Genomic DNA, 25238 nt, shown 5'->3' on the forward strand with positions numbered 1-25238 from the left:
AAGTAGTCATGATTAATAAAAATAATTGGGGAACTTAAGTTTTGTCAAAAGTTAGTATAAACGTTATGAAAAAATTTTTGTCTGAAAGTTTGTTTGATAAAAGCCTTATTTGTCAAATATATGCTGAGTATAGAACTGAGTCACATTTATTAAGATAAGAGCCATTTCCCAAGTGACGAGATAAATGGTCAAAAGGATATTAAACAGGCAATTTTCAGAATAAGAAATATGTATATAGATAGGTATCGTCATATAAAAAGTGTCCAGATCACCATTAATTGGACAAAGGCAGTTTTTTTTTTAAACAGATCTGAGGTACTCTCACACACCCAATATTGGTAGAATAATTAAGTGGTCCAAGCATTTTGAAGAATAATTGGGAACTAGACCCAAAGGATTATAAAATTGCATTTTCTTTGACCCAGCCATACCACTACTCTGTCAGTATCCCAAAGAAATCAAAGGAAAAGGAAAAAAAAAAAAAAAAAGACTTTTATACACAAAAATATTTATAACAATTCTTTTAGTGGTGACAAAGAAGTGGAAATTGAGGAGATGCTCATTAGGGAATGGCTAAACAAGTTGTAGTATATGATTATGATGGAGTATTACTGTGCAGTGAGAAGTGAGGTGGATGGTTTCAGAAAAAGGAATAAGAACTGATGTAAAGTTAAATGAGAACCCAGGAGCTCATTGTGCAAGTAATAGCAATGCTGTAATGATGATCAGCTATGAAAGACTTAATTACTCTGATCAGTGCAATGATGGAAGACAATAATTCCAAAGGAGTCCCTGGAAAAACATTTGCAAATTAAAGCTCTGAGTGCAAATTAAAGTATAATCTCACTTTATTTTTCTTGCTTTAAAAAAAAAATGTAGCTGATGTGGAATTATGTTTTGCATGTTTAAACTTAGATAATTGATATGGGTAGGAGAATTTAAATTAAATTTTTAATTTTTTAAATTTAAATTTAAAAAGAATTAAAATAAATTTAAAATTTTTATTAAAAATTGACTACAGACAGCTTTAAAATTAAGATAGATATTAAAAAAGCATACACAATTTCATATATAATTCTTTTTTCCCTGAACTTTGTACACAGAAATGTTTGTCTTGGTATCTTTCAGGTTCAGAATAACTAAACATAAAAATGATTTTAAAAAAAACTACTAGAGAATTAAAATGAATAATTTTATTATTAACTTTAAAGATGTATTGGTTTCCAAAATAAGTTGCAATTAGGCTTATGATAAGTATTGCCTCTAGTTCAAAATAATGCTACTATTTTGAGCTTCAGTTTCCATTTGTAATGTCAAAAGTAGAAATACATTGATTTAAAAAAATAATAATTTCGGTATACTGTATACAAATAGAGGTTGAAAATGTGGCAGAACTTTTAGTTATAAATATTTTATGAGCAGTTCCAATCTAACATTTTCAGCATCTAATCTAAAAGTTCATTTGTAAGTTGACTTTGGCAGAGAATGCTGAAGAAATATTCTCATAAAAGCCATCCTACACAGGGTAGTTAGATAATTAGCATTATAAATTTTTAGCCAAGAAAAACCTTAGGAGCACAAGTTGTGATTCTCCCATTAATACTAAAGAAAGTAAAATCTACAGAAGGAAGAGACTAAATTTTATGAAGATGGTGTCTGAAAATGGAATTTGTATTTCTGCACCATGACTTATAGTGAATGAATGACAACAATATAGAAATTCACATACATATATATATATATATATATATATATATATATATATATATATATATATATATATATATATATATGTATGTATGTATATGTGTATATATAAATATATAAATAAGTAGAGTGGTTTATCCCAATGTAAGGAGGAAAATTTATATCAAAAGTATCACTGGGACTTAGAATAGGATTTACAATTGGATTATAGTTCTGGAAGCATATGACTTATTTAATAGAAATAGCTTTTAAATGAAAGAAGGTTGGAAAATGATAGAGATAATAATAGACCTTCTAGGACTATTGTAATAAAATGAGATAATATTTTTGAGTTGCTCTGTAAATCATAAAGCATATATAAAGAAAGGAAATAAGCATGTATTGGAAACTGAGGCAAACACTTTAAATATGGCATGCCACAAAGCTGTTAAGTGATTGAAGCTACATTTGATCTCAGGGATTCCTCAGTCTAGTTCCAGTGCTCAATCCACTGTAACACCAGCTTCTGTAATTAGTTGAGTTTGGGAATTAGAATTCCAACCTGATTTAGGGAAATGATTCATTACTGATATGTTACTTTAGATATCTGCTATAAATTCCTATGTATTACCAAAAAAGTACCTAAAGCTATTTTGATTTGCCCTAATGATAATTTTACTTTTCAGAAGGTTGAAGGAACTAATGAGGCAAATTTTTACTCTGGACTTGATGCTCACTGACAAGAAATTATTTGTTGTTTGATTAAAAGTAATAGAAACCTAGTACAGAAGTGACCACTCATCATAGAATTTGTGGTAGAGGAAAAGAAAGCCATATGATGGAATCTGACTTACATCCCAGATTTTATTTAGCAACAGATTTCAAATGATTGAGAAAAAGAATCAGGTGTAGGAGTCAGTGAACAACAATTCTTCAATGGAAGTCAGCTAAGCAGAGACAGGAGGCTCTCAGGAATGAAATTCTGAAGATACAGAAAAAGTTTCTATGAGGAAGAATAGCTAAAATTCACATCCACATCCACATCTCATCCACAGAGAAATGTGGATGCACAAGGAACTCGTCAACCAACTTAGATTTTAACAAATTGTTTTAAAAAATGGAAGCAAAAATAGATAAGTGTGGCATACCAGATTGAGATGACTAAGGTCCAAGAGGGTATTGCTTAGATTGACCTAAAGTCAGGTTTAATATAAATTTGTTGAATTTCTCTTCATTTTTGCCTTTTCATATCTATTTCTTATCACAATGTATGATACATAGTAGGCACATGAAAATACTATTGCTTTTTAATTGAATTTATATAAGATTCTAGTAACTTGTAACCCTAGGTCAATACCCTTGTCGTGTACCCCTCCTCCTTTTCTTAATCCCCATTTTCAGATTCTTTTAACTCTTTGCTTGTATGAGCACATCACTTTATCCAGCAATTTAGCTAATGTAATTACCCAGGCAAAAATCAGTCTAGAAGATATTTCTTCTTGTTCCCTGCCCAAGTCAAAAAGATATGTGTATCTCATCAGGTAGGATACATTTGTAAAGCTTTTCATAGTATTCGTGACCCTTTTTCTGAAAAGGTCCATTCTGCCGCAACTAAGAAGTTTTGCCAATTCCATTTAGGCCTAAGATGCTGAGCTACTGAGAGCTCATCCTATGAATGTGGCCACAACCAATGAAAAGACTAAGAAAAAGGTGAAGGTGAGGTGGAGCTGCCACCTTCCTGCCTCATCAGTTTAGATGCTAAGAAGTCTGAAGTAGAGCCTCCTCCCAAAGAGCAGAAAGAAATACAGAAAAATAGAGATGAAATATCATAGTGTATGGCTTTCAGCAGCTATGTGATACATGAGTGTATGACCTCCTGAGCTTGGAAGATATGCTCTAGGGGACCTGAACTATCAGAAATCATGATGGGAAGCAGAGCTGATATCAAAGGGTAGCTTTTTTCTTACCCATGTGATCAAACAGATCTTGTGGATTTCACTGAATAAAATGAAAATCCCAGAGCATGTAACTATGCATTGTACTAGAATACGCAACATGTCACTACAGTACATATTCATATGGACTATTTGTGCTCAATCTGTTCTGAGCTCCTATTGGTCTGATAAGCCACAGTTGGACACACTGTACCTTGACCCAACATAGTAATGTTATTTTGGTCCTCTTTAAGAACAAAGGATAATAACCAACCAACAGTGCATGTATATAATGAGGCTGAGGAAGAATTAAGGAAATAGAATGGGTAATCAGAGATAAGATTTAGAGCAGTAGATGATAGTGAGTGACAGATTGAACTGTTTAGGTCTTAATGCTTGTTTTTTTACCAAAGAGAATCCTATTTGAACTGGAAAGAACGAACAAAAAAAAAAAAAAAAAAGGGTAATTGGCAGTTAAAAACCATATAGGAAGAAAAAGAACACCTAACTGCCTTAGGTAAGTACAAATCACTAGCCAAGATTAATCATATCCCAGGGAGTTGAAAGAATCTAAAATAAATGAGTCCTAAATTATTCTTGATCCTCCTGAATGATTGCAAAGAAAGAAAGAAAGAGGTTGCAGAACTAGAGAAGGGCATGTTATTTTGAATTTCATAAGAGAATGGATTCCATAAACTTTTGACTAATGTCTTACACTATTCTAAAATATATTGTTAAGTGGGGAGTTTGGTGTTCAATAATTTTCATTTGTCTCTTTGTGACCCTGTTTGGGTTTGTTTTTGTTTTGGCTTTTTTTGTTGTTTGTTTTTGGCAGAGATTCTGCATTGGTTTGACATTTCCTTCTCCAGCTTATTTTACAGATGAAGAAACTGAGGTAAACAGTTATATGATTTGCTTAGGAGTCACACTGCTAATAAATGTCTGAGGCTAGATTTGAACTCAGGAAGGTAAGTCTTCCTGACTCCAGGTCCAGCATTCTAGGTATCACCTAAGGTGCCAAATTGATAGGCAGTGAACACCAACCTCTTGATAGAAAGGCAAAAAACTCAGTGCAAAATGATACTTTTTCTTTTTTGCATATGGCTAATGGAACAATTTGTTTAACACAACTATTAAGTGTTTACAATAAGACTTTTTTCTTTCGCGTTTGGGGATAGGAGAAGCCTGGGAGGGAGAAAAAGAAGATTTTTGCTGATTAAAAAAATTTTCAATTTGATTTGAAGAAATTTGTTAAACGTGAAAAGAAAATGAGTATGTGAACTGAGTCAGAGTGAAGTGAGTAGTAGAACAGTTTATACAATAACAACCATGTTGTAAAGACAAGCAACTCTAAGAGAACTTAAGAACAATGATAAATGTAATCATTAACTACAATTTCAGAGAACTGATAGTCATTCTACTCCATGTCAGACAGGTAATAGATTCAGCATGCAGAAGATGATATGTGTATGTTTTTTGGATATGGCAATTGCAGGAATTTGTTTTGTTTCTCAACGCATATCTGTTGCAAGGTTTTTATTCTTTTTCCCCTAGTGGAAAAAAGGGGGAGGTAAGAGGGAGGGAAAAAAAATTTTGTTAAGGGGTGGAGTCACATTAGAGTGAACTCATTTTCTTTTTATTAGACTGATGAATTGGGGAATGCTTAGTTTACCAGGATTTTAGCAAAATGACTGATCAAATGTTAAGGGCTATTTTTGTGGACAAGATGAGGAGATGTGTCTTATTTGTTCAGTCATGTTCAGCTCTATCGACAGCGCTGTCCATGGGCAAGGATATTGGTTGGAGTGCTTTGCCATTTCTTTCTTCAATTTCTTTTCTCTCAGTTAAGGCAAAAAGAGATTAAGTGACTTTGTCACACAGCTAATAAGTGCCTGAGACCAAATTTAAACTCAGATCTTTCTGACACTATGCCCAACATTGTCCCCTGAACAATCTAGCTACCTCAGATATGAATACATAATAACAAAGTGAAATGTATTTCTAATTAACCCCAAGGGATGGTTTGACATAAATTTGGAAGAAAATGTCTAGTAGAGTATAATGGAGTTCTGTGCTCTTTGCTTTTAAAATATTTTTATCAGTGATTTTGATAAAGATCTAGATGATGATATTATATCTAGATTGAAAAATCAGATTTAACACAAAGCTGTGAAGGAAAACTAACATTGATCAGTCAGCCAAAAAGCATTTAAATACCTACTATGTGCTAAGCACTGTACTAAACCCTGGAGATAAAAAAAAAAAAGAAGCAAAGGACAGCTCTTGCTTTCAAGGAGCTCACAGTCTAATGAAGGAGACAACAAGCAAACTTGTACAAAGCAGCTATGTAAAGGATAAATAGGAAATAAATTAAAAGAAGAAAGGCATAAGAATATGAGGGTTAAGAAAAGGGGACTTAAAGGAAGCCAGTAGGCAGAATAAGGAGACATGTTCTAGGCATGAGAGACAGAAAAATAGCTAAGGCAGAGAGAGAGAGTATAATTAGAGCAGCCAAGAGTCCAGAGTCACTGGATTAAATATGAGGGAAATTAAGGTGTGAGAAGACTGGAAAGATAGAAGAAGTCTTCATTAAAAAAAGAGCTTTGAATGCCAAACAGGATTTTGTATTTGTTCATGGAGGTAATAGGGACTCAGTAGAATTTATTGAGTAGGGAGTTAGCATAGCTGAACCTGCTCTTTAGGAAAATCACCTTGGTAGCTTAATGGAGGATGGATTGGAATGAGGAGAAACTTGAGGCAAGAAAACCACTATTGTGATAGTCCAAGCATAAGTTGATGAAGGCCTGTACCAGGGTGGTGGAAATTATCAGAGGGGAGAAGGGAAGGATATTCAAAAAAATGTTGCAGATGTGAAATCAGCAGGCCTTGGCTACAGATTGGATATGGGAAGTGAGAAATGGTAAGGTTAGACACCTTGGTTGAGAGAGCCTGAAGGATTGGGAAAATGTGGTGGAAATTTTTGTGTCATAAGAAACATTCAATATGTAGAATTCAAGAAGTCAAGGAAGACTTTTATGAACTGATGCAGTATGAAGCAAGAGTCAAAAGGATAATGTGCTTGACTCCAATGATATAAACAACAACAAAAATACCATTAAAAGAAAATAAAACACAACTAAACGTATTGACCATCCTTAGTCCTGAAGTCCATGAAAAAAAAAAATTTCTCCTATGGAGATATGAGGGATTACAAGTGAAATACGTGTGTATGCATGATGGTTATGCCAATTAATTTTGTTGTCTTTGTTATTAGTGAAGATTCAGTGGGGGCGACATGGTAGTGGGTGCCTCTTCTCTCTGCTACCAGTTGACTGAGGCTGTTGGATTGATTGAGTTTGCAAGTTTTGAACTGCAGAGTGTTCAGGTGGTTGAATGTCCAGATTCACTGTAGTTATAGCCCAGATCCCTTGGGAGAGCCACAGAAGGAAGTACCACCTTGGTCAATTGGAAATGGAGAAGGTCAGAGCTCCCATTGGTGGCTTCTAATCCCCTAGTAGTATCTTACCCAAACTATTAGTTTGAAAAAAGAAAAGAAAAAGGAATGATGGTGTGTTTGTTTTTGAAGCATCATTTAAGCTTTTTAAAAGGCTGTGACACCACAGATCATCAAGTCTTCTCCTTTGTTGTAATATGAGTGAATTGAGTAAAGCACAAGTAGGAAACTCCATCTGGATGCGTGATTTTCAACAAGAAATGAACCTTGTAGATTGGCAATCACTTGGTACTATCTTTAGAGGAAATCTATCCCTTATGTAGCTCAGACAAGCCATTCACATTTTCAGGATGTTCATAAATCAAGTGTTGGTAAATAAGGAAGTGAGTGCGTAGATAAGATAATGTAATTTCACTTAAAAACTATGAGTTAGAAGATCTTTTCTTACTAATTCAGCCTAGCCTATCTCTAAGATAGTCCTAATTTTTGCCTAGTTACTCTGTGTTTATGGCATACTTTGATATTTTAGTTTTGAATTCTATGAAACCAAATAAAATTATAATTTTAAAAGGGGGAAAAGAATATGCAATCATTGCTTATTATTTTTGTCATATTTTCAGGCACACAGTCCCTGCAGTGTTATGGAAGAATGCTCAAGGAAAGGACCAAGTATGGTATGAGGATACTTTGGCTTCTAATCATCCTATCATTCTTTATTTACATGGAAATGCAGGCACTAGGTAAGGATGAAATGAATCAGTTGTAAACCTATATGATTTATACCTCTTTTTTAGTTGGTGGCTTAAATTGCTGCAGTGGAAATTGTAGATTCTAGTGAAAGAGTGCTTTAAGTCCTGTTATTTTAAAGGAGGAGAGAGTTAAGTCCACAGAGGTTTCAGAAAAGTAAAACCAGTGAAAGCTGATGAGAAAGTATGACCTGTAATAAAAAGAAATACCTGAAGTAGTTTTGTATTTCAATCTAGTGTTGAGGCGGGAAGTGAAAGATAAATGCAAATGCCGAGAAAATAAATGAAGAATAGATACCACATAAAAGAAAAAGCCAAGCCTGAGGAATTATAAAAGAGCGATTTAGTATCCACTCAGATTGTTGTATTTGTCTTGAAGCCAAGCACTTAAAATGCATGTGACTAGTATCGAAAGTGCACATAAGTATATTCATTAGAATTGGAATGTCAAAATTGCTTTCAACACTTAGTTCCATGTGCATATTAATAATATTTTTAATAATAGCTTTTTTTTTCAAAATACATACAAAGGTAGTTTTCATCATTCACCCTTGCAAAACCTTGTGTTCCAAATTTTTCTCCCTCTGTTCCCCCTACTCCTTTCCCTAGAAAACAAAGAATCCAATATGCAAATATGTGCAATTCTATATCATGTACATATTCTGAAGGAAAGTAATAAGATACAGTAGAAAGGAGGAAAAGAACAAATATTAAGTGCCTATATTGTGCCAAATACTGTGCAAAGCCCTTTTTAAATGTTGCCTCATTTAATTCAAATAACAATCAGAAATGGAAAGAATTCAGGATTTAGAATCAGTGGACCTGGTTTTGCACCCAGTGCTATCACTGATTAACTATATGACCTTGGGAAAAGTAATTTTTCCTCCCTGGACCATAGTTTTCTCATCTGTAAATAAGGGGGATAGAATAAAATTACCTCTCAGGTCTTTTCCTATTCAGAAATATGACAATTTGATCAGGAACTCATGTGGGTGTCAGCTGAATTATTTATTTTAAATAAAATAAGGCAAAATTTCTGTAACTCTTAAGTACTATAATTGGCCTAAGAGTCTGTGTTGTTTTTTTCCTTTGTGTTTTTTAGATAGTCTATTTTATATAATGGTGTGAATATACTTTAAATATGATCTAGATTAACTTCAGCCTTGCTACTGTAGGTCAGTTGTTTTTTTGTTTTGGTTTGGTTTTTCCCACAAGAAACAAACTATGGGATAAGCAAGGAAATGAGTAGTTATAAATGACTGGCACTTAAGAACACTGTGTGTGGTGTTGCACAATATGAAGCCAGTTTGGCATGGGGATTGAGGGCTAGGAGAGGGAAGACTTTAAGAGGGAGAAGAAAAGTATCAAAGAGCAATTGTAAGGGCTCTTTCTATAGGAGGGAAATGAGACACAGTAGGTGTCTTAGTCTTAGGCGCCTACAGAGTTTGGCATTTCAGAAAGAATCATAGAAAGCATGTAACACATGAGAACAGGGTTTTAAGCCAAGAAAATAGAATGCTGCCCTTCTGAATCATGGATGTATTTCTCAATTTTCTTTCCTCTTTGGACAGGACAAAGGCAGTGGGCTGCTCTTCCTCTTTTTTGAGGCAAAACATAGTTAAAAATAGTTTCTGCTGCATCTTCTTTCTCTGTATTCTAGGAGATGCATAGTTTACTTACATTTGATAATCAACATGTGTTTATTAAGTACTTTCTATTGGAATTATTCTAAAACATTGGGGAATACAAAGAAAATGCAAACACAGTCCTCAAGGAGATGGCTTTCTAATGGAGGAGATCATATGGACATAATTAGGTACAGAATAGATCATGTTGATAATTGCATTGTAAAGGAGATTTAACTCTGATTTAAAAGGCTTCTTAGGTTTATGAAGATGAATAGTGGTTTTATGATTATTTCTTTTTTCTGCTCCCTAACTCAGATGGAAAGGAAGGAAGGAAAGAAGAGCTTGGTTTCTTTTGCAAGGGTGCAACTATTTCCCTCTTTCCTTTTTGTTCCCCCTTCCCCATTTTTTATTTAACATGATTACTGTCTGGTTCCTTTCCCTTCTATTTTTAGATATGTACATTTCTCCACTATCTTAAACTTTCTCACTCCTGCTTTCTGATAGTAGCTTATTTCATGCATTTCACAATCAGATTTCTCATACAACTGGTCTGTTTCCTCACTACCCACTCTGTGAGTTTCAAATCTAGCTTCTATGTCTCCATTATATCGTCACTACTGTACTGAAGATTAAAAATAATCTTACCACTATCAAGACCTTTCTTTAATTTATTCAATTGCTTTGATTATCAGATATACTTCCAGGGATTCAATGAGTACTTTTTTTTTTTTTTTTAAGGAGGAAATAAGAATAAAGTCCCAGTATCAAATAGCTACTAAGCTTCTGAGATCTATTCTGAACTCAGATTCTTCTGATTCCCGGGCCTGTGCTCTATCAATAGTGTCCTAAGCTGCCCTCAACTTTTTATTTTCAAATGACTCCCAAATCTCTCCAGTCCCACATTTCTAGTTATCTGTTTATTCTCTCTACTGGTATGTACTTCCATCATTTCATATGGTATAATACCATAGATATTTATTAAATACCTACTGTGTAACAGATGCTATGCTGCAGTGCTATGGGGAAACAAAGAATCCCTGCCCTCAAAGAACTATAATTTATTTATTTATTTTTATTGACAGAACATATATATGGGTAATTATTCAACATTGTCCCTTGCAATCACTTCTGTTCCAACTTTTCTCTTCCTTCCCTCTACCCTTTCCCCTAGATGGCAGGCAGTCTCATATATGTTAAAAGTCTTAAATACAATCTTAAATACAATATATCTGTTAATATTTGTACAGTTCCCTTGTTGCATAAGAAAAATCGGATTCAGAAAGGTAAAAATAACCTGGGAAGAAAAACAAAAATGCAAGTAGTCCACATTCATTTCCCAGTGTTCTTTCTCTGGGTGTGGCTGGTTCTGTTCATCATTGATCAGTTGGAACTGAATTGGATCTTCTCATTGCCAAAGATATCCACTAAAGAGCTATAGTTTAATGGAGAAAGACATATACTCATTCTGTTCTTCCCAAAATGCTGAAAAGAGGCAGGAGGACCAGTGTAAGGGGATGAAGTTTCATGGAGTCATATCCAAGCAGAACTACTGTTTGAAAATAGTTCTGAAAGGTTCTGAAAGTTCTCAGTGTTCTATAAAGGAAACCTTTGGGAATAGTTTATTGCTGTTCCCTCTAGTCTCCTCTAATCTGAAGGAATTCAACAAATGTCTAAAAGCAAACTCAGTATCTCTCCCCTTCTCAGTTTTAACTTCGCCTCCTATCATATTTCTTTGAGGGCTACTGATAAAGTCCTGAATGGCGGGTTGGACAGAGAGAAGCTGAAGAATTAATCCCTGAGGAAAGCAGGGAGAAGGCACTGAGAGAAATCAGTTTATCTCCATGGTCCTATCCTCTGGGGAGGTCATCCATTCAGAAATCCAATCCCCTGAGCCCCACCCTCTGTAGAGGTCTCCAGCAGTCTCATCTTGCCATTTCCTGTCAAAAATCTTAGTCCTGTCCCTGAGGTTAAATTTTCTTTATAAAATTTACTTATGAGCCATCACATGACTGCTGCCTTCCTTTGGGTCAGTCTGTCATACCACTCTGCCTCGAGGTGTCTTTTCCCTTGTCCCCCCAGGCCCCATGTACCTCTCCTAACTCCACTATGCTTCCCAATCCCACTTCTCCTTAGAGCTAACTCTTCCAGGATTTAGTCTGCCAGCTAAGGACATGCCCCAACTTCTTGGGTTGCTCCTTTTCTACAAAGTAATTGTGAGTTCCACTGAGGGATTTGTCTTTTATATACTCTCCCACTCTATTTCATAGTTACCATTTCTGATGTCTTTTTATCCCTTCATTTTGTCTGTAACCTCTTCTCTAAATAAATCTACCTTTTGCCAAAGAGAATGGCCATTGTGAATTCTTCACATGACCGAAACCCAACATTTGGTGTGTACCATCATCTGTTCTACATCACCCACATCAGTACCATATTATTTTCACTTACCTAAACTATGAGCCTGATATAATTGACTTCCCCTCTTATAAACCAAGCAAGATAATGATTTTTTTTTCCTTTCAGGATAGCTGTTACAGGTTGCTGGGCTGCTGTCCTATGCGGTGCCATGGTTTTTTTTTGTTGTTGTTTTTAAGAACATATTTATCGATACCTTTTTTCCTCTCTGGATTCTACTTTATGTCAAAGAAGATCAAGAAATCAATACATTGGCCACAAAACTAACCTTTCGGACAGGCCTTATGCTTCCTTATATATATACACTTGTGTACATGCAGTTCCATATGTCTGGAATGTCTTCCTCACCCTCTCAACTCATCCCCATCTTTTTTCAAGTCCAGGCTCAAACCCTAGTATTCATTTGCAAAGTGATTATGTACTGAATTAGGGCATCTCTCTCTCTCTCTCTCTCTCTCTCTCTCTCTCTCTCTCTCTCTCTCTCTCTCTCTCTCTCTCTCTTTTTTTTTTTTTTTTTTTGCTGAGGCAATTGGGGTTAAGTGACTTGCCCAGCCAGGGTCACTAAGAAGTGTTAAGTGTCTGAGACTAGATTTGAACTTGGGTCCTCCTGACTTCAAGGCTGATGCTCTATCCACTGTGCCATCTACTGCCCCTAGGGCGTCTCTTCTTGTGTTGTCTTGAATGAATTGTTATTATACAATCTTGCATGTTTTAATATTTTTTCCCTTGTGTCCTGAATTCTCAACAACCAGATTGTTAAATATGTTCTTTGATGACAGAAATCCTGTTTTGTATTTTTGTGTCCCTTTTGTATCTGCTAAAGTATCCTATAATAGTCATCATTCATCAAATATTTGGTTTTCAATTGTATGTGGTATGGCTGAATCACCAGTATACTGTGAAAGGGGGAATATACATGCTCTTCATTACCTACAGTAGGTGCTCAGAGTTTGATTATGATAAAAGACATTATACAACAGTGCTTTAGAATTTACAAAGCTCTTTCACATGTCATTAATAATAAGAACAATAACAACTATTGTATTTTATGCTTACAAAGAGCTTTTCCCTAGAGAAATAGTTGATATTATTATGCCCATTTTAAAGATGCGATCTAATCCCAATTACCTTTACATGCACACACACACACACACACACCCTACTACATTTGAGCCTCACTATAGCAAAATAAGGTAGTTAAGGTAGGATAAGCATTATTATCATCAGCCCTATTTTAGTGGATGAGGAAAATTGCACTCAAGACAAGTTGTGACTTATTCAAATTTAGCTCTTCTTTGGACTGTTATGCCACAGTTCTCTTTTATTGTCCTGACTCAGTTTCCCTAATTATCCTGACTCTGTCCTGCCTTAACTGCTTCTCAGACCTGCCAAACCTTCCCTCCCTCATTTTCAAAATACTTGATAAGGATAAAAGATCTTATGTTTTAGAATATCAAAATGCCTCTTCCTATCTCAAGCTATTGGGATGTCAGATACCATCTTATCATGATGCCTCTCCCCATGTCCAGGATGCCTCCCCTTGATTATATCATCTCATTTCTGGTGGCTCACCCCACCCTGTTGCTCTCAGTACTCTGATTCCGCCCCTGCCTCAGTCTACCTCTGCATCTGAGCCAAGTGTATATATGTCATTGAGAACTCTGATTGTTGGCTGGATTCTTGGAAAAAATGATAGTCTTATTTAACCCTGGGACCAAACCATGGATCTATTTGATTACAGTATAGCTCTCCATTTTAGTAAACCATTAAATACTCTCTAATCTCTGTCTTGCTCAGTTTCTTCAGCATTAAAGGACAAAAGCCACTAAGCTTCTCTGTCCCTCAGTTTCTTCATATGTAAAATGAAGGGATTGGTCTTGATGGCTTCTGAAAGTTCCTTTCATGTCTGAATCTATGATACTCTTAGTAAGGTAAATAGTATAATTCCAACCCTTATAGGATTTTTATAAAAAAGAAGCCACCATATGAAATAATGTCTGATCTTTTATGTAGCACTTTAAGTTTTCCAAAGTGCTTTATGTACATTTGATCCTCTCAGCAATCTTTTAGGGTAGGTAATTTTTTTATAGATGAGGAAACTGAGTCTCAGAGACATTAAGTGACTAGCTCCCCAGAGGGCAATTAACTAACAAGTATCTGTTTAGAAGTACCTGCTCCCAATCTATCCAACAATCTGTACTATACTATGCTGTCTCAAAATGAATGTTACCACTGTGTAACAAAAAAGATAAGTTTAGAAATCCCAACTTTCACTTTTAGTTTTAAGTAGCTTCATAATAATATACCTGAAGTTGAATGTTACAGATATTTGTTCTTGTTTTATATAACAGATGTGGTTTTTGAAAAATTGTATATAATGATCCCCTAATTCTAATGCCTTATCTCTATTGACTGTTTTTAGTTTATCATCCTGTATGCTGCTTATTTGTAAATAGTTCTTTGTAGGTTGTCTTCCCATTTGATTGTAGACACCTTTTGCCTTTCTTTATGTCAATTAGCTTTAGCACAGAGTCTGACACATAGTAGGTGTTTAATAAACCTTTATTGATTTACTTTTCTACTTTAAAAGCTCCTATGATGATTCTTTATAAACTGATTATGCCTTAATAGTCTTTTAAAGAAATAATTTATATATATGTTATGAGTAGACATTTTATATATATAAAATGTCTACTCTTTTATATAGAACTTTACATTTGATCCTCCTAGAAATCTTTTTAAGGTAGTGCTTTTTTATAGATGAGAAAATTGAGTCTCAGAGATGTTAAATAACTTTGACTTTGACTCTCCAGATGTCAAACATCTAACAAGTATCTGGTTGGATCCAACAATCTGCCCTATATCATGCTGTCTCCAAAATGGAGGTGTTACTGCAGTGAAAGGAAAAGGATGAATGTTTATTTATATATATATAATGTTATAATTATGTTATTTTCCTCTTCAGAAGTCTAGCTTTCTTCTTATTGCCCTCTACCTTGAATCAATGCCATTTCTACTTTTCTGAGACTTCTCTGAAATTGTGAACAATGAGTATGTTTGTTTGTTTTTTCTTTCTTTCATTGTGTATAAAGAGCTTTACTGTTCTTCCTTCCTTTGGTAAATTGGTCTTGTGTTTTCATTTAGTTAAATGTATTTTCATTCAGTAAAATGTATTAACCAACTCTCTATCAATATTACTTAATAGATATTCTGTAATTTCTTAGGTAAAATTTTAGTTTTTGTCTTGCAAGATTGTAGGGACAAAATGGTAGGAACCATTCCCTCAATAGATACACTTGAGTGAGCATATCTGGGGACCCAGGTAGAATTAAGTCAGTTGAGGCAGAAAAGACACATTTCTTTTTCTTAGGCTCATCTCTGTTTAAAAATGAGCTGAGAGCAAAGAGCATTCCTTAGACTAAACAGAAAAGCTCAGTGAGAAGCCCACCAGGGTACTGAAGAATCAAACCTAGAAGACATGACTGTCCCTTACTAGTTATTAATAATTCAGTTATAAATATATAGGAGGGAGAATAATATCTCTAATTTCCTGACTGAAGTGGTGAAATAAGAACAAGAACAACAATTAGTAGTTATATGTCATAGTTTACAAATATTATCTCATTTCATCCTAATTAAAAATAATTTTACACAAATAAGAAAACTAAAACTATGGAGAGATGAATTTACATGTGTGAGATCACAATACTATTAAGTGTTTGAGTTGGATTTGAATTTGTCTTCCCAATTTCCTGGTTAGTGCCATCTAGTTGAAGTTGAGGGGAAAAAAGATAAAGGTCAGAATAGAGGGAACTGGGAACTGATAGGGTTTGGTTTTAGGTGTTTTTTTTTTTTTAAGTCTTTTTGATATATTTTATTTTTATACTACAAGCTTATTATAGATTACTTCTTCCTGAGAGGTTCTTTATAATTAAGTAAAATAGTTGTATAAAAACTAATGATATTAGTTACCTTGTCTGAAATTGCTTGCAACATTTCACATCTTTAGTACCATCCCACCTATTTTTTAAAATGAACAGAAATGTATTTTCTCACTACCTCAACTCCACTGAAAAATAAAAGTAAAAACAAAAAAAATTTTTTTTTACGATAAGTATCCATAGTTACACAAAACAAATTGCCTCACTGTCTATATGCAGGAACTGCGTGTCTTGCTTTGTACTTCTTTTTAAACGTATTCAAAGCATGTGCCATCATTGGTTTTAGGGAATCATGAGTGGTCATTGTATTGATATTGTTCTCATATTTTTCAAAGTCACTTTGTTTTTTACACTATTGCTGTTGTATAAATTCTTCTGGTCCTACTCATTTCATTCTTTGTTAATTTATAGAAGTTCTTGAAATTGCTCATTTTTATAATTCTTGCTCTACTTCTGCTTATTTCATTTTACATCATATCATATAAGGTCCCCTCCTTCACAGAGGACTCTACAATGTACAGAAAGGTTATCTGGCTTCTGTCCTCTTCAGTCAACCATACTAATATTGGAGTGTTTGTATTTGCTGCACAGTGTTGGTTGCCCTTTGTTTCCAAAGGCAGTTCTGGGTTTGCTGTCCCATGGTGAGATTCATTTGTGTGTTTGGACCTAGACATTTCTTGCTAATAATCCAGATGACTTGTAACACATTATTCAAATAAGATTGCTTTGCCACTATACCCACAAGGCAAAAAAAAGCAGGAATATGGAAAGGTTTCTTGTAGGTGTAGGCCAGTTTTTCTGCTTGTCATACACAACTTTTCTGTTGCTGCTGTATTTCTACTGTATTGCCTAGGGTGTTGTGTGGAACTAGTGTGTCTACTGTAATAGCACCTGTTAACATAGGTGTTAATCAACTAAAGACTGCATTTCAAAGGAAGAAAGAGTTTCAAAAGAAGAGCATGTGGAATTCATGAATGAGGACAGAAATGTTCTGTAACCATTGTTTAGAGAAATAAGACCTCTTGCTGCATGAATACTGGATTTTTGAGTTAGAAGACTTGGGTCTCAGAAGAGAAAGAAACAAAGGAATTTTACTCAAGTATGAGTTGGACTTCATGACTTCTTAGGTTTGCCTAACTGTGAAATTTCGTGATTCCTTCAATGATGCTGACTCCTGACTTTCAGGAGCGAGTATATTTTATCTTCTTTTTGATGATCAAGTTGTAGCTATTCTTGTCAAATACTAGACTGGGGAGGCCTATAAAACTTGAGGAATGTCAGAGTAGCAAAAGCTATCACAATGCTTTCACATACTGAAAGCAGACCTTGTTAGAGTTTCTGAAACTTGGGAACTATGAAAGAAATTGAGCAAGAAAGATCTTGTAATCTTTAATTGAGAGTAAAGAGTTCATGGGGAGAGGGGTCTAGGCAGGAGGCATTTATAGATGTTAGTGAGTAATGTTTGATTGTTTTATTTACAATTCCACAAGGCTAAAGTGTATATGCTACCCATCAATGGTGATACCCACTGATGGAGGCACTCAAATAGGGAGTGAAAGGTGGAAAACAGAAAGGAAATCATAACCCAAAAAAATGTGATGCAAAAATGTTTATAGCAGCTGTGTGTGTGTGTGTGTGTGTGTGTGTGTGTGTGTGTGTGTGTGTGCGCGCGCGCACATGCACACATGCGCATGCTTGTGCATGGTAATGAATGGGATACTGAGGGGATACCTATCAATTGGTAACCGGCTAAACAATTCCTAGTATTATAACATATTTAATATGTATGGGAATGCCTGCCATCTAGGGGAGGGGGTGGAAAGGAGGGGAAAATTCAGAACAGAAGAGAGTGCAAGGGATAATGTTGTAAAAAAAATTACTTATGCATATATACTGCCAAAAAAAGTTATAATTATACAATTAATTTTAAAAATTAAAAAAAATAATTCCTAGTATTTCAGTGTAATAGAATACTGTTTTTCTCTAATAAATATTAGAAGGGATCTTTCAGAGAAACTTGGGAAGAAATTGTATGAATTCATACAAGTAAAGTAAGCAGAACCAGAACAATTATCAACAATACTATAAAGACAACTTTGAAAGACTTGGAAATTCTGATCAATACAATAACCAAATACACTTCCAGAGGACTCTATATGATAATGGCAAAGAACTCAGACTATAACTTTTTTTAAAATAAGCCTATATTTTTTAGGTATGACCAATTTGGAAATTTGCTTTGTTTGACAATATGTGTTTATAACAGGTTCTTATTTCTTCATTGTCATGGGGAGGGGAGGGAGAGAATTTAGACCTGAAAATAAAATTTAATTTAAAAAAAAATCTGAGGGAAAAAAGATGTATTGAAGAAGTTGTCATAGGAAAAGGATGGCAAATATGGGATATCCCCAAAATCTTAGTGAAGTTTAAACTGGAATAGCTTTAATAGCATAAAAGTACACTGAGACTTTTGGGACATTCTGTGTAGGAAAGAAGAGATGAAACATTATGTTGAAAGTTTAGGAGTTATTCATTGTTCTTCCAAGTTAGTGCTTCTTGGAACAACTTACCAGAATATTGTACAAAACTCAGGCCACTAAACAGCCTATGTTCATAATTCAATCTGTAAAACCCTAAAAAGAATTGAGGAAAACAAACCAAAAAAAGTTTTTCTGACTGCTATTGTATTTTCAATAGAAGGACAGTGTAGTGTGATAGATAGAACATTGTGTTTAGGATCCAGAACACTTGGGTTCTAGACCTTCTGCAGATAGCTACATAATCCCAGACAAGACACTTAACCCCTCTTTAGCCCCAGTTTCTTTATTTTGTTGTTCAGTCATTTTAGGCATGTCTAACTCTTTGTGATTCCATTTGGGGTTTTTTTGGCAAAATAATAGAATGGTTTTCCTTCTCCATCTTACAGATGAGGAAAATGACACAAATAGGATTAAATTATTTGTCAAGTGTTACACAACCAATAAATATGAGGTTAGAGGTGAACTCGGGAAGATGATGAATCTTCCTAATTTTGGGCCCAGCACTCTTATCTACTGAGCTACCAGTTACTCCCAAAAGTGTATTTAAAATATTATATGTATAAAACAATTCACAAGCTTTTTAGTGCAATTTACATGTGAATTTTTCTTATGGGATTTCTAAAACCAGTCATTGATATAAGTAGTGTTTCAGATCATTCAATACAATACCAGTAGAAAATGAAATGGTTGTTGATTGAAATGGAACTTTGCTTAATATATATGTATATATATATATTTTTTTTCCTAGTCCTTAGACCTACCTCATCCCTTCCTTGTTTAATTATGTGCTTTAACTATGATATTTGTGAGGTTTTTTTCCCTAAGAACAAAACAAAGAAGGAAAACAAAAGTGTCCACTTTACTCTTCCCTGGCACTCTTTTTTTTTTTTTTTTTTTTTTTTTTAATTGAGGGTGAAAAATGCTATTTTTAGTTGGTCTTCTTCTGGTGGAGAGAATTTATTTTAAAAAACTGTAGTCCCCTGGAGTCTTTGCTAAGGCTTCCACAATGCTTTGCTTAGTCCCTCCATTTCATGTCTTCTTTCCTGAAACTGGAATTTGCTAAAACTGCTAAAAACAGTTGGATATCGCTGCTTCTTCGAGGCCTCCAACAACCAAGTCAGCCAACTTGAAGTTAGCTCAGGTGCTATCTAGTTCCCAAAGCATCTGAAGTGAGCTGAAAACACAGTTTTCATAAAAGTTTTCTCAGAGTCTGAAAAAATAGTCTGCCATTGTCTAATAGGTTAAGTGCAAGGTGGTGATGTATGAGAGTAGGTGATGAACCCACTGGTGTCCGTTGGAATTTGCCTTGACTTTATAGGTGGAGCAGGCTTGTGGTCATATGCAAATTTTCAGTCTGCAGTTGTCCAAGTTATTAGATAAAAACTTTGAATCTTTAATTCCACAGTGTGACTGTTCACATTGCAAAATTGCCTCAAATTTGGCCAAATAGATCAGAGATCTTGAAGATGAGGACTTTCCTAGTAAACTGGCCTATTTGTCTAGCAAAGAGGTTTCAGGCCCACAGAACCTTGGCAATGTTGTAGTCCAAAAAAGTGGACTTGAGCTTTGTACTCTGTCTGCTAGATCTACAGGGTACTTTGAAAGTGTCCAGGGAGAGCTCCAACTTTTTGAGTTGCTACTCTTTTCTAAGTTTTTTGACTAGAAACAGTGAAGTTATATCCTTCTTGACTTTTGAGGTGCTTTTGAACTTTTTTCCAGTATGGAAGAATCCTTATAAAAGATAAATCAACCCAAATTAGGGTCTTGTGGCCTCAGGGCTTACTAAGGATTCCTTTAGACTCTTGTGCATTTAAGTCTATATTTTAATGGACTTGAAAAAGCATCTCAATGAATAAAAAATACAAAAGGAAGAATGGATTAGGAAAATGAATTTCTATTACAAAGACTATTCTTTTAAAGTGTATCTTGAAAATGGATTGTGACTATAAGATATTTAATATATATGGGAATGCCTGCCATCTAGGGGAGGGGATGGAAGGAAGGAGGGGAAAAACTCAGAACAGAAGGGAGTACAAGGGATAATGTAAAAAAAAAAAAAAAATTACCTATGCATATATATTGTCAAAAAATGTTATAATTATAAAATTAATTTTAAAAATAAAAATTAAAAAAAAAAAAAAAGAAAATGGATTGTGGAGAGAGTCAGGCTCTAGAATCAGGAGAAACTTGAGTCCAAATTTGGCCTCAAACTTACTAGTTGTGTGACCCTCAGCAAGTCACCTAATCCCAATTGGAGAGGGGTAGGGTAGGGAGAAGAAAATAGATTTAGTTTCATTAGTCCCTAGTGCCCACTGAATTCATGGGTAATGGTTAAAGTGCTTTATATCAACCAAGTCTTGCCCAGCACCCTAGCAGAGTGCATTATACAAAGTAGGTCCTTCATAAATGCTTATTAGTTTGTATTGAATTAGTCTTTGTATCCTAGTTCTTCGTGAAGATGATATTAATGTACTGGATCTCTTTATTTTCCTCTCCACTAATTTCTCTAGAGGAGGAGACCATCGAGTAGCATTGTACAAGGTAAGCCATTTTCTCTTCATTTGTTCATTTTTAGGAGGTAGGAGGGAATAGGACATCTTATTATGAATATTTGTAAAAGTTAGCCAGTGCTGGGAATAGCTGTTGTTTAGTTTTTCTGCTTTTTTTTTTTTTCAGTAAGGGAATGTAGGAAGCTATACCAGTAAACTGATGTCTGTTTTGCCCATATAACAAAAAACACTTTTCACGAGAGCTTTCCCCAGTGACATTTTTCAGAATTCTGAATTGCTTTTTCTCATGCCTTTGTCAAACATTTGTGCTATTTGACCTTGAGTTTTCAAAATGTGCTGAATAGACTCCCAACAAAGCCATTGATCCAAACTTTTGTGGTGGTGTAATGAGAGACAGCTGGCGTAATGGATATAGAGCTAGCTTTGGAGTCAGGATGACCTGTGTTTCAAATTTTGCTTTCATATCTATCAGTTATGGGACCATGGATAGGATAGTGTCTACAAAATGTAAGTTATAGAAAATTTGCATCACTGGTAGAAATTTCCATGCTTGAATTTCTCCATGCTGATGAAATCACTGTACCAGACTATGATAATAATAATAATGACAGTAATAGCAAGAAGTGCAGGTATGCTTTATTGCTAATCTTACCTTTAAAACAAAATGCTTATTACTGCCTAAGTTCCTTGAGATATACAACAATGATAGAGAATTCATTTCAATAAAATAGTTGGAATAAATTTTGTTGTATATCTTAAGGAACTTAGGCAGATAGGAAGTTAAAAAAACTCAATTTCTCCAAAACAGAAAAAGAAAAAAATGAGGAAGGAAAAAATTAAGTAAATTGAATTGCCAAGGCCATCTCAAATTATGATGAATGTGCTTCTGTATTCATGAATGTTTATCCTGTATTCCATGGAAGGAATAATCTCATCCTGCCTCAGATCTCCTGAAGAAGTTGCTTGCTTTGTTGAATCAGCACTGTGTTCCTTTTGAAATCACTGGCTTCTGTGCTACTGGATCTGATGTGCTACTGGATCTGAACCATGCTGCTGATGCATGGTTTCCTAGGGCAAAGTCCCTGTCTTTCTGTTATTCTCTAAATCTTTTTCTAATTCAAATTTCTCAGTGCTGTCAAGTCAAAAGTGAGTTATAAGTAGGGATGTACTGTTGTACTTTCCTCCCTTCTCTCCCAAATAAAAAACATTGAAATATTTATGCACAATGCCTTTCCTGGCAGAAAAGAATAATAGAAAAATAGAGAAATAGTTCAATGTTCTATAAAATATATGCCAAAGGTAATTTTCTCCTTCAGAGGAACAGATCAGCCAGCACTCTGGGCCCTTGGAGGTACATTTCTTGACTTTTGGACTATAATTCTGGGAGTTGTCACTACTTTAAGAGGAGAAAAGGGATAGTTAAAAAGCTTTTAAGTGGATCTTTGTGGTCCATATTAAAAGAAAAGCATTCCATTCCCTCTCCATATGATCCACCTACAGTCCTGTAGCCTCCCTGTGAGATCAAATAAGAGAGCAGGATTATTCTCTGTGGCTTCTGTATATATTTAGCTGGAAAGGTAGGAGTTGGAAGCTTATCCCAGTGGCTTTTTTAGTAATACCCTGTTGGTTTTTGAAGGAAAGTTGCTCGGCTTTCACACAGCCTACATCAGCTACTGTGGTTTATCATTTGACACAGTAAGTAGCTAACAGAACTCTATTCAGTAGTAGTAGATTGCATGGTACTTTTCAGGTGGGTCCACTTAATCTTACTCTCCAAATAAGCTATTGAGTGATATTAGACAAAATAATTCTTTTTTTTTTCCTTGAAGCAATTGAAGTTAAGTAACTTGCTCAGGGTCACACGGCTAGGAAGTGTTAAGTGTCTGAGATCAGATTTGAACTCGGGTCCTTCTGACTTCAGGGTTGGTGCTCTATCCACTGCGCCACCTAGCTGCCCCGACAAAATAATTCTTGAAAGTTTTGAAGTATGGAGCAAATCTTCTGTTAGAATTTTAAACTTGGCCAGTTTAAGATGTGTATTTTTTTGTGTGTCTCACTTACTCTCTGTCATTTTTGACCCAATTAATTGTCTTATCAAGTAAACAGAAATGAGCTTGAGTAAAACTGATGAGGGCTGATGCCCTGTAGATATTAAATGAAAAAAATCTGAGTTTTAGCTAGTACACAAAATAAGGCACTATTCTTTTTTGTGTGTGTCATGGGGCCCTTCAGCAGTCTAGTGAAATTAAATCATGTTTTAAAATGCATAAGAAAAAAATGAATTTAATTATAAAGGAAACCAATTATATTGAAATAAAGATGTAGGTTTTCTTCTTTTCTGCAATCAAGTTTGTAGATTCTTGAAATCCCTCTCATGGTTGAGTCTAAAAACTGTTTTTCTAAGTGGACTAGAAGATTTCATTTCCTCAGTTTCTTTAGCAATCAATAAAATTTAGTTGTTGTTTTATTTTTCTTTTCAAAAAGTGCTTTACTTTCTAGCACCCAAAATAAAATCTAGAAGCTTGGATAATTTCCTGAAGAGATATAATTCCCTTTATTAAAAAGTTGCCTTATTAAACTCCCATTTTCAGCAGTAACTTCACCAGCATGTCAAGAAGTCTGAAACAGACTACTTTGGGAAGTTTGTGTTATGAAGCACACATTTACAAAAAGAAGGAATTAGAGGCAGAGATGAGAATGAATACAGATTGCTCCTAGAGATTACAGAATTAAAGCTAGAACACCTCAGGGCTAATTTAGGACAACCCTTTCCTTTAACAGATGAGTTTAAATGACTTGCCCAGCCAAGGTCACACAGGGTATAAATGGCAGAGCTTTGATTTGAACACAGGTCCTGTGATTTCCAGTTTCATGCTCAGAAGAACAAGATTGAACAGAACAAGAAATGTTAATGAAATGATTACTTCTATATCTTTTTTATCAGGTTGTGCTCCGGTGTCAGTAATAAGTGGGCTCCTCTATGCAGTTAGCTCAGCCATATGGACAGCAAGCACTGTGACTGTCCTCTTGCCCAGAGATTTTAACCTGTTTGATGAGGGTTTTATTATTCAGTCATTTCAGTTGTGTCTGATTTTTTGTGAACCTTAGCAGAAATACTGGAGTGGTCTGCCATCTCCTTCTCCAGCTCATTATACAGATGAGGAAACTGAGGTGAATAGAGTTAGATGACTTGCCCAGAGTCATACAGCCAGTGAGGGTCAGAGGGCAGATTTGGACTCATGAAAATGACTGAGTCTTCCTCATTTGAAGCCCATTTCTTTATCCACTGCATCACTAGCTGCTCTTTGGTGTGAGGGTAGAGACATTAAAAAATAAGTTTTCAGTTTATTGGAGCTGGGAATGGGGTGTGTGTGTGTGTGTGTGTGTGTGTGTGTGTGTGTGTGTGTGTGTGTGTGTGTTTAAATTACAAATAGATTTGATTCTACTAACAGTTGAAAGAATTGGATTGCATTAAAAAGGCATTGACTTCAGTCACTATATTTTCCCTCTCCATATAATCTCTAGTGTTTCATGCTGAGAATACTTAAAGGATGTTGCACTCAGGGGTCCCAGTGGTCACCTTCCTGAGTTCAGATTTGGGCTCAGACTTAATTACCAGCTGTGTGACACTAGGCAAGTCACTTAACCTAGTGTGCCTAAGTTTTCTCATCTGCAAAATGGTCTGGAGAAGGAAATGGCAGACCACCCCAGTATCTTTGCCAAAAGATCCCCCAATGGGGTTCACAAAGAGTTGAACAAAATTGAAACAACTCAGCAACATTACAAGAGCAGAGTACAATAGAAACTCTTCCTTGGCCACCTGTACGAGTCCAACCAATTCTATTGTAAACCTCTTTCTCACTGCCTCATCCTCCTAGGTCTTTTGGTTTGGGAAGATGTTTATCCCGGGATTTATAAGAAGCCTTAAAATAATTCCCTAAAATAAGGAATAACTGAAAATAGAACACCTTCTCATAAAGTCATCCCTTATAAAGCTTGTAAGGTGAGGTTATAGCAACTTAATTAACTTACAGGTGTTAGATATGCTAGTTATGCTTAGAACCCTAAGCAGAAACATAAGCTAAGCTTTTTAGTAAAAGGGGTAGCTCTTTGTGAGACAGATATTTGTTTTTGTTGCAAAAATATATGTGTTTCTTTTCCCTTTGCAGGTTCTGAGTTCCCTTGGTTACCATGTAGTCACCTTTGATTATAGAGGTGAGATTTATTTTGAAGTGACTTTGAAGAACTTACTATTGACCTCCTCTCTCTTCCTTTAACCTTATGCTTTCGTCAAACAGTCTCTTTGATAGGAACTGAAAAATCCAATTATTTTCTGTTATAATCTCCTTTAGGGTCCTTTTCACTGTGTGAGAGTGGCAGAAAG

At 35.1% G+C, this 25238-nt stretch overlaps 1 protein-coding gene across 5 annotated transcripts in view; it reads left to right on the forward strand.

Moving 5' to 3' along the window:
• Positions 1 to 25238, forward strand: part of ABHD12 (abhydrolase domain containing 12, lysophospholipase) — a 129784-nt gene that overhangs the window by 82383 nt on the left and 22163 nt on the right. For all 5 annotated transcript variants that reach the window (XM_074287706.1, XM_074287704.1, XM_074287702.1 and 2 more), the window contains 3 exons: positions 7695 to 7814; positions 20855 to 20885; positions 25024 to 25069. In XM_074287706.1, coding sequence (XP_074143807.1) covers positions 7695 to 7814; positions 20855 to 20885; positions 25024 to 25069 — 197 coding nt within the window. The remainder of the gene's footprint in view (positions 1 to 7694; positions 7815 to 20854; positions 20886 to 25023; positions 25070 to 25238) is intronic.

This window comes from Sminthopsis crassicaudata, chromosome 2 (assembly GCF_048593235.1).
Source record: "Sminthopsis crassicaudata isolate SCR6 chromosome 2, ASM4859323v1, whole genome shotgun sequence".
In the NCBI taxonomy this organism is placed as follows: Eukaryota; Metazoa; Chordata; class Mammalia; order Dasyuromorphia; family Dasyuridae; genus Sminthopsis; species Sminthopsis crassicaudata.